Raw genomic sequence first — 10,590 nt, 5'->3', positions numbered from 1 at the left:
CTGAGGTGTAATGATAGGTGGCAGCGGCCTTCTGCCCATAGTGCCATCATGCAATGTAGCTTTCCTGTCCACTGGCATAGGTGACGGTGACATTTGCTACAGTAACATTTTGCCCTTGTTATTACAAAAGGGCACTGAGGACTAGTATTCAAGTTCCTGCAAAGTGTTTAGATGGTAACATAATACAAAAAACCCCTCCATTGTTGATGGTAGAGGGCAAATGACCATTATGGCTGACAGGCACACAGGATATTCAGTCTCTTCGTTATCTGTGCCTTTTGACCCTTAAAAGTTTTTTTTTTCATCATTAGCGGTTCAGCAGGGACAATTAGAACAGTAGCATTGGAGCAGTTAGCGGATTCATGGGGTGAGTAGATCTTCTTTTATCCCCATTGCTTGCCTCTGTCAGTTTTGTTGGAAAACCCATTCAAAATATTCTGCAGCCCTCTTGCATGAGCTTTACCGCTTTATTGTTTTCTGTTCCATCTGCTCCTCACCTTTGTCTTCCTCATCCTTCCTTCAAACTCTAAAATAACAATGGAAATAATCATTTTAGCTAAAAGACATATTGCAAGAACATAAAATTATAAAATTTTCTTATTCTGTTGTGCAACTCATGACACAAGTTGCTGCGTAGCTCCAGCTTTTCTGAATATTTTGTTACTATAAATTATAATCTGCTAGATACACCTAACCCTAAGGCATCATTCAGATATCTGCTTGTCACCTATGTATTCTATCGTTGGTTTCCATAGATAAAACCCATACGCATTATCATCTATGAGGCTGTTCACATGTTCCTGTTTTTTTTTTCGTTTTTTTAGGTTTTATTTTACAGCAACAAAATCACGGAGGCATGTCCGTTTTTCATCATCGTCAAGAATGCAAATCACTGAGATGATTTATAACTTATTTTTTTATTTTTTCCAGATGTGAAAAACACTGGTGAAACTGATGATAAAAGCTGACACTGTCCAAACACTGATGAAAATAAGATCAAAAACTCGGACCATTTTTAGCATATATGTGAAAAATCATTGACGTCTGAATAAAGTCTAAACTGCAGATGAGACAGTCGACTGATGAACACAACTTTAGCGCAGCTTTACTAGACATAACATATATCACCTTACAGCCAGATCTAGGTCATAATGCCTGGCAAGTACAGAATCATTAGAAGTGTTTCCTATTTTAGCCTGAACTGTAGGTCATGGGTAAAGGAGATACTTGTGTGACTTCGGAACATAGGACATGCACGTCAATCTAGGAACACTCGACCCACAATCTTTCCATCTCTTCTTAGGTCTCAAAACAGAACTGCCAGTGAGATGGAAATACATAATTTATTACCCTTATTTTCTTCATACATTGGATCACACTAATCAATAATGTCTAGTTCTTCAAGAGGTTGTCTCTTAAAGAGGTAAAATTGCAAAATCCTTGCTAAAACAAGAATGCAGAATTAAAAGTGTATATAGTTTACAATGCATTGCTTAGGTTACTGGCCACCCAGCTTTACCTAGTTAAGAAGCACGCACCGCTAGCAAGCTCTGTGCTTTAGATCAGGGGTGAGGAATCTTTTTTCTGCCAAGGGCAATTTGGATATTTATTCCATCCTTCGAGGGCCGTACAAATCGTGCTAACTCCGCAAACAAAATACGTCCTGACAATGGCACTGGTGTCATGACGTAATCTTTCCCTGCACGCGCCTTAGTGTTCTGCAGTGATCACTGCATGCGCATGCTCACAGAGCAAGAAGAAATGAATGGGCCGGCAAAATACAGCTGCCGTGTCAAGCACTACGGTCCCAGGAAATCTGCCTGGGGGCTGGATAAAAGGTCATTGAGGGCTGTAAATGGCCCGTGGGCCTGAAGTTCCCACTCCTGCTCTAGAGCCTGCTCCTTTCTGCTCTGAATCTAGGATGGATAACTGGATCCGGCCAGCTTCAGTCCCGCTATGCTTCTACCATGCTGCAGAGCCTAAGTTCCCTCTGCTAGCTGCCTGGGATAGTGCCCAGTTGGGAGCAGCGGTGCAACCATGTTGGTGGTCTGAACTGTAAATCTTTGAGAGCATTCCTCCCCCAGCAAGCCGGCGGGAAGTCGGGAGGCAGCGGAGTAGTGTGTACTTGAAGATGCAACAGGAGAAACCCCCTTTAAGGCCACGGCCCCACTATCAGTATTTGGTCAGTATTTTTTCTCAGGAGTGGGAGCCAAAACCGGGGGTGGGTGATAAATGCAGAATTGGTGACTTGTTTCTGTTATACCTTTTCTCTGATTGTTCCTCATCTGGTTTTGGCTCCCACTCCTGAGAAAAAATACTGACCGAATACTGACCGAATACTGATAATGGGGCCGTGGCCTAAGCTGGCCATACAAATTAGAAAGCTAACCGGTCGAGCGCTCCTGTGTGCTCTGCGAGAAAGCTGCTGCCATACTCTTCTGGAAGCCGCTTATTTTCTTGCAGAACAAAAGTATCTGCACTTAATTTCTACAAGCTGAATCTTACTCTCCCCCAACATCATAAGTCAGGGAAGTTTTGGGAGGCTCATACAAACATTGGATGGTCAGCTAATCCCGCTGTAAACTGTGAGTTTGGATGACTTTTATCTAATCTGTATGAAGGCCTTTAGACAGTCCTAGAGCCAGATATATCATAGCGCTCATGCTGCATGATAATACTGGCACATCATTAGAATAGTCTGTGTACATAACCTATTAGCTAGTTTAATTTTTGGCAGAAACTTGTTCAACATTTCGGTGTACTGTTTTGCATGTTGGGTCACACCCTTTTCTTGGAAACAAGGCTCCTTTTATTTCCATTTTGTTGTCAAGGGACAAAAGTGTCTAAAACACATAAATATGGTGCAAATCATGAAATTTTTTGTTTCAAATTGCAACATAATTCTGGCAGGTTTTACTTTATATGTCTCTCTCCCACATATTTATAATTACACAATTATTATCATACAATCATATTAGTGTAACATACAAGCTGAACTTTTGTAATTATAAAACACAAAATTGACCGACAGATGGATTTTTTTTATTAAGATATATATTTTTATGCCATAAATAAATTATATTTAAAGGGAATCTGTCTGTCCCTCTGTTGCTGAAAAATCAGTGTTTGAATTATTATAAAAATGAGACTGAAGAACTATTTGTAAATATGGAACCTCTGTCACTCCAGCTCTTTTCCCCGCCCAGCGCCGCTTGCTTCTGCTTGACTGACAACTCCTTTGCCTGAAGTCACACAGCATAGAGGCTGTCAGTCCAGCAGGAAGAGGAGGCACTGGAAGGGGAGTAGACATGGAGTGACAGAGGCTTCAGATCGTCAGCCTCATTTGTATATCAATTCAAACACTGATTTCTCAGTAACGGAGGAATGGACTGGCCATGTAAAGGAATTGCTCGACTTGTCTTTGAAAGAGCTACAGCCACATATAAATAATTTGGTGTGAAATCCTGTTGACAGATTCGCTTGAAATGGTCACTGTAATTTTCACAAGCTTTGCATAAATCAAATGAATATAAGAAACTTTTCTTTCTCTACTTTTCAGCCACTCTCCTTCCCCATGCTTTCTGAACTCATCATTCTGATATAGTGCTAAACTCTACCCAGAGATCTGATGAACTAAGAAGCCATGCTGCCCATTATTTATTTATTATGCATTTGTTATATAGTGCCATTAATGCCACAGCGCTCTACAGACATTATCATCACTGTCCCCACTGGGGCTCACATCTAAATTCCCCATCAGTATGTCTTTGAAGTGTGGGAGGAAACCCAGGCAAACACAGGAAGAACATACAAACTCCTTACAGATGTTGTCCTTGGTGGGATTTGAACCAAGGACCCCAATGCAGCAAAACAACAGTGCTAACCTCTGAGACAACATGCTGCCCATAGAAGTATATGGAGAGGTGAAAGAAGATGTTAAGAGTTAGGCAGAGATATGGTGGAGCAGCAGCCAGTGTTTTATCTCACCCCATAGTTGGATTAAATCTATAATGCACTGAACTGCTGTAAAATGTCCTCCATACTCTTGCTGCTTCTGGGGGTGTTCAAGAGAGATATGTCAGAAAAGTTTCTCCTATGTTTTTCTGTGTGCTGTGTTAGTAAGGGAAACATCACCACAGCTAGTTTCCTCCCACTAGCTCACAGACAACTGAAAATGGTAGATAGAGCCGGCAGATAGGAAAACTGGTAAAAATGCAGGATACAAGTTATATAATGCCAAGAATTAGTGTTATTCTTCATGTACACATACGAAAAGTCACCTGAAGTGACAAACGATCTGATATAGCAATGTATTTGTCTGCAGGCTAGTATTTATGACTTTTACCCCTAAAAGTGAAAAGTCTGCATACTGTATAAAAGTGCTTTGCATTCTGGTTGCCAATTCCAAATACATGTATATATGTATATACTGCATATCTACAGAAACTGGTATATACATGCATAGATGTTCATATATTCTTTGCTACAAATGACTTTATCTATGAAAGTGTCTCTCCAATGTTACTCTATTGCCTTGCTCATTGTTTAGAAAGGGAGTAGAGAGCCACCACTACCCTCTGGGCAGTACAGCGGGTGAGATAATTATACAACAGAGATCAGGCTAAATTCCAATTCGCCTGTTAATGCGGCGTTTACAGGGAAAGTCGATTTGCAGACATTATTCGCTGTGAATTTAGCATCCCTCGTTATGCACTGGGGTCTCTCCAGACCTCAGAGTAGAACATACAGTACATAAGATGTAAAAAAGAATAAAAAATACCTCAGCTCCCCAGCCCCTCACCATCACTTGTCTGGTCCTCGTTGCATCTTCTGATCCCCGCAGCTTGCACTGAAATACTCGGGTCTCTCACACTGAGCCAGGACTTGCTCTGATGAGGCCCAGGAGGGTTCTGCGCAAGTGCATAAAATGTCACAATGTCATGATGAGCGCCATGTCTTTGCACACGCATGCTTAGATCCTTCCCAGGTCTCATCAGAGCTGGAAGACCCAGCTCTGTGTGAAAGGCCTGAGTATTTTAATGGAAGCGGCGGGGACCAGAAGATGCAATGAGGACCAGAAGAATGATGGTGAGGAGTGGCAGGGATGGAGAAGTGAGATTATTTTTAACTTTTTGATGGCCCTTTATGGTTCAGAAAAATGATGGCCAGTGGCTGCTATTTTACTGAATCCCCAAGTAAGTGGATTACAATGAATCCACATTTTGGAGAATCTGAAATTCAAGAAGATTTAAATTCTACTAACATTTATTCTCTCATCACTATGCAACAACTGGCAAGGATCATGCACAGGTTCTGTTAATTAAAATAGGACCCTTGCATGATACTCACTAGGCATTGAAAGTTTTCATGCGTAGTTGAGTTGCTTAGGCTTATTTCAATGTCAATGGAATGGCTTTTTGACCACAGTTCTTCCATTAAGACCACTTCTGGCCAGACTTTTCCGAACAGTAGATAGGTGTAACTGAGTTGTACTGGTTTCTTCCACTTCTGATCTGATGGCACTGCTGGATATCTTCTGATTTTGAAGTATGATGTGTCTTCCTACTGCTGCACTAAGTTTTCCTTGACCATAGAAGCTTCGGACTACTGCATCTACCATCCTGAATGTTGACCAGCTCTTGGTGCTTCCTCAAAAGAGTTTAAATAGCTCCTATTGAATCCCCAGTGTGCTTTGAAATCTTTGCCTGGGAGTGACCTTGCTGATGCAGTATAACTACCTTGTGTCATGTTACTGTGCTCAGGCTTGCATTTTGTATGACCTGTAAAATGAAACTGTCTTCCACAACCTAATCTTTGTAGCAGTTTGACTGTCCCTCCCCCAGTTTTAAACCTCTTACACATTTGTTTCAGTTAATGACAATGTTTCAAACTACATATGAAAATAATTGTCATTATCACCTGTTGGTACAATTTATTATTGATCTACCCGACTATAATCTTACAAAATCTCTGACTGTGTGGCTGTGTGTATCTACAAGAATTAATACAGTTTTAAAGGGATAAAGTGATCACACCAAGTATTGATTTTTATTTCCATGCACTTTGCATTTTGTTAATTGATAAAAAATATATTTATTCACACTTATATTTTTGATAGCATTCTTACTGTGCAGCATTTTTCCCACTTGCACAGTACTGTATAAAGCATATACAATTAGGTCCAGAAATATGACACTGACACAAGATTTGGCATTTTAGATGTTTACCAAAACATATTCAAGACCATTATATAATCAATATGGGATTAAAATTCAGACGCTCAGCTTTAATCTGAGGGTATTCACATCCTAATGGGAGTAAGGGTTTAGGATTTACAGCTCTTTGATATGTCACTGCCTCTTCTTAAAGGCACCAAAAGTAATTGGACAGATATTATTATTATTTATTATTATAGCGCCATTTATTCCATGGCGCTTTACATGTGAAAAAGGGGTATAATACAAGAACAATTACAATAATCTTGAACACAATGTGACAGCGACTGGTACAGGAGGAGCGAGGACCCTGTCCGCGAGGGCTCACAATCTACAAGGGATGGGTGAGGATACAGTAGGTGAGGGCAGAGCTGGTCGTGCAGCGGTATGGTGGAGCGGTGGTTACTGCAGATTGTAGGCTTGTTGGAAGAGGTGGGTCAAGAGCTCAAAAGCTCTTTAATAGGCTTCATGGTCTATTCCCACATTAATCCGTTATCAACTAAGTAGGTAAAATGTTTGGAGCTGATTTCAGGTGTGGCATTTGTAAGCTGTTGCAGTCAAAGGAGCTCTCAATGGAAGAGAAACAGATATTCATTAGGCTGAAGAAAAAAAAAAGAAGAAATCCATCAGCGAGATAGCAAAAATGTTAGAAGTGGCCAAATCAACAGTTTACAGCAATCTGACATAAAAAAGAGCACTGGTGAGTTTGGGAACTCGAAAAGGCCTGGATATCCACAGAAGACAACAGTGGTGGAAGACTGCGGAATCCTTTCCATGGTGAAGAAAAGCCCCTTCACAACATCCACCCAAGGGAAGAACACTCTCCAGGAAGTAGGTGTACTGCAAAATCAACCGAGGACTTAAAGGGGTTGTACACTACTATTTAAAATATACCAAAGCGTTTTTATGATGAAAAGCAACTTCTTTATAATTACCTCCCTCTGCCTTTTCTGCCTGTGAGCAGCACTATCACTGGCCGCTCACAGGCAGCACATGACCGGCGTGACTCAGCGATGGGGTCCCAGCGGTGGTGCTGGGTTGTGGGCAGGGTTACCCCACCGCATCACACCCAGCAACCACCGCGCGCTTTCTCAATGAATGGGGAGAGGGAGAGCGTGCGGTGGATGCTGGGTGTGACGCAGGGGAATAACCCCGCCCACAACCCAGCATCCACCATGGAACGCGGAAGAGAGATACCCCCAGCTGCAGCCTGGATTTGTGACGGCAGCGGATGTCAGAGCCGGCTGCAGCCGGGTGTCAAGTGATGCCTGTGAGCGGCCAGTGATAGCGCCGCTCACAGGCAGTAACAGCAGCGGGAGGTAATTACAAAGAAGCTGCTTTTCATCATAAAAACGCTTTGGCATATTTTAAATAGTAGTGGACGATCCCTTTAAGGTAAAGAAGTGGAATATTCTGTAATGGCTGAGTTAGTCACCAGATCTGGGGCCCATCGAGCAGGATTTCACATGCTGAAGACAAAACTTAAGGCAGAAAGATCCACAAACAAGTAACAACTGAAGTCAGCTGCAGTGAAGGCCTGGCAAAGCATCACAAAGGAGGAAACCCAGCAGTTGGTGACGTCCATGGCTTCCAGGCTTCAGGCCGTCATCGTCTGCAAAGGATTCTCTACAAAGTATTAAAAAAAGTATTAAAAATTAGGAGTTTATTTATAGTAAAGTTAATTTGTCCAATTACTTTTGAGCCCCTGAAATGAGGAGACTTTGTAGAAAAGTGGTTGCAATTCCTAAACGTTTCACAGGATAATTTTGTTCAACCCCTTTAATTAAACCTGAAAGTCTCCACTTGAATTGTATCTCTGTTGTTTCATTTTAAATAAAAAACCGTGGCCTGCAGAGCTGAAATCACAGAGATTCAGTCACTGTCCTAATATTTCTGGTCCTCGTTGTATGTGTATAATTGTATATGGATGTCATGTTATTGTAAGTGGTGGGTGTGTGTAGCAATGCGCCTGGTGCAGCGCTCCTCTGTGGCTAATGACGGGGGTCAGGGATGGATCCAAATCACAGTTGCTGTGAAGATACATTTATTATGGTCGGAGGTCTCTTCGGAGCTCAGGCCATAATAAATGGAGCAGGAGCGAAGGGGTTAAAAATAAAGTATTATACTCCCCCCAACCACTGACCTCCTGCAATCATGTGAAAGAACCGAGCACTGAGCGGCGGTGATGGCCGTGGGCTGGTGAATATAATGTACTTATCACCCCAATGGCCAGTTGTCAGCATTTCTGTGAATGGAATCCCCCCAAACATTAGGATTTACCAGAATTCAAAATGTATGTAAATTATAAATTCATAATGACGGGCAATGATTTATGGCAATGATTGATTCGCTCCCTGCCGGCATCTGCGCGGGTCCGCCTGACAGAACAGCGCCGTGCCTACTGCGGGGAATCCTGGTGACGTACACTGACGTCAGGCGGTCACGTGCCTCACCGCAGTTGCCTCCCTCCTCCGGCCTCCTGAGTGTCAGTGCGGTCCAAGATGGCGGCAAAGGTCGACCGGACTCCTGGAAATCGGCACTGAGTGCGTCGAACAGGACACAGAGAGAGTCACCGGGGCGGCGGGAAGAGTGCGGCCAGGAGGGCTTGTGACCAGCAGGAGGCGCTGAGGGCGGACTAGTGAGGAGCCGGCGTGTCCTTGAGGAAGAGGAAGGAGCGACACGGAGGAGGACGAGGAGGAGAGCAAGAGGCACGGGGGACCGTCCGGGGCCATGTTCTCGGTGCTGTCGTACGGCAGGCTGGTGGCCAGAGCCGTGCTCGGCGGTCTCTCCCAGACAGACTCCCGGGACTACAGCCTGGTCACCGCCAGCTGCGGCTTCGGTAAGGATGCCAGGAAGGGCATCCTCAAGAAGGGCATGTGCTACGGAGACGACGCCTGCTTCATCGCCCGGCACCGGACGGCGGATGTCCTGGGTGAGTGTCCGGCGGCTGTGTCTGTGGGGGGCGCTGCCTCCTGTGTCACTTTATACCACTTTTATATACGTCCGGTGTAGTGTGCGCGACACGTGATAAGACCCCAACTCTCCAGGCTTAAAGGGGCAGCATTTACTACAACTAGATACTGTCAAAGCTGATACCAGGGAACAATAGCTTATAATGCACTGCGTAGAGTAACACAATAAGCAGTGTTCTCTGGTAGATTGACCACAGGCAGTGCTTATTACATGGTGTCATGGCGGTGTGGTCCATTGCGGGGTATCTGCTGGTTCTTATTCTGCACACAGGGGTACATGTGGGGGGGAGGTGCCCCTCCAGCCCGGACCCTTCTTTATGTGGGCACGGTCTCCAGACCTCGTGATTTGGGGGAGACCCTGCTTGATTTCTCCTGTAAGGCGCCTGTGGTCCATGTTGTGTATAGGGATATAGGGGCGGCAGAATGGGGACTCCAGGCCCAGCCCTACTGCTGCACCGCCTGTATATTGTGTGGTGGAGTCTTCCTATAGCGCACATTGGCTTGGTAGAGCGGGACCCTCACTCAGGACCCCTGATGCAGTATGACCCCCGCACTGTGTGCACCATGCTTACAGGACAGGGTCATTCTCGCCCTCCACATATTAAGTGTCCTTGAATTGTGCTATCAGTGGTGACATTGCCAGCCGTGCAGAGGACATGGGACCAGGGCTTGTACTCAATGTCCTGACCTCCTCCCGACAAGTAACCCAACCCTTACCTTCTGGTGTAAACTGATCTGAGCAGGATCTCGGCTGCGGCTCGTTCATACAGTCAGTACTCGATTTTGCTTTTTTAGCCCCCTTTGGTAACCTTGCACTTTATTTTTTCCCCTCTTTTGCTGCCTGGCAGATCTGTCTATATTGTATTTCTGCTGCCATAGTAGAAGCAGAGCTGCAGGATTTCATGGCCGCTCCCAGAGACTGGCCCGGTCTAAACCATTAGTGGGAATCTGACGATGGCATCAGTTTGATTCCCTAACAGGATATATTAGTTGGTTGAAGTTTGATACCCACTGAAAGTGCCAAGCAGGGTACTGGCACAGAAAGCGACCTGATCTGCAATCATATAGTACCACATGATTCCTCTCAGCCAATCTGCATCACTAAATAGAACCATGTGATGTAGTTTGTGACAAAGGAGTCATGATGTGTGTGACACATGATCTAAGTCGGAGTCCTCTGGCTGAAAGGACTTGTGGGGACCTTGAGAATCAACAGAATCCAGAAGTGTTGGGTCATAAACTTGCTAGTATAGTTATTTTAGGGCATCACACTGATGTTATAATTTCAAGGAATTTTCTCGAATTAGAAAAACAAGAGACTTCTACCAAAAATAGCGCCACACTTGTACACAGGTTGTGTGTGGTATTGCTGCTCTAATTATTTTAGTTTTTTTCAACAAAAC

At 44.0% G+C, this 10,590-nt stretch overlaps 1 protein-coding gene and 1 long non-coding RNA gene across 3 annotated transcripts in view; one reads left to right on the top strand and one right to left on the bottom strand.

Moving 5' to 3' along the window:
- Window positions 1-6,068: 6,068 nt before the first annotated feature.
- On the bottom strand, window positions 6,069-9,193 carry LOC141262657 (uncharacterized). 2 transcript variants are annotated; one of them, XR_012319797.1, is made up of 3 exons: window positions 8,359-9,193; window positions 7,651-7,841; window positions 6,069-6,814 (listed from the first exon to the last, which is right to left on the bottom strand). It is a non-coding gene; the product is annotated as an uncharacterized lncRNA (long non-coding RNA). The 2 variants fall into 2 exon arrangements; XR_012319796.1 differs by having other exon boundaries at window positions 8,669-9,193.
- PPTC7 (protein phosphatase targeting COQ7) overlaps window positions 8,635-10,590 on the top strand; it is a 35,874-nt gene continuing 33,918 nt past the window's right edge. Inside the window, exon 1 of the mRNA XM_073676311.1 lies at window positions 8,635-9,147. Within this exon, the coding sequence (XP_073532412.1) occupies window positions 8,946-9,147 (202 nt within the window). The 5' untranslated portion in view covers window positions 8,635-8,945. The remainder of the gene's footprint in view (window positions 9,148-10,590) is intronic.

This window comes from Phyllobates terribilis, unplaced genomic scaffold (assembly GCF_046119375.1).
Source record: "Phyllobates terribilis strain yellow unplaced genomic scaffold, ASM4611937v1 Scaffold_1__5_contigs__length_1240528914, whole genome shotgun sequence".
Classification (NCBI taxonomy): domain Eukaryota; kingdom Metazoa; phylum Chordata; class Amphibia; order Anura; family Dendrobatidae; genus Phyllobates; species Phyllobates terribilis.
Note: the sequence above shows the minus strand (reverse complement) of the source record. Positions and strands in the feature narration are given on the sequence as shown.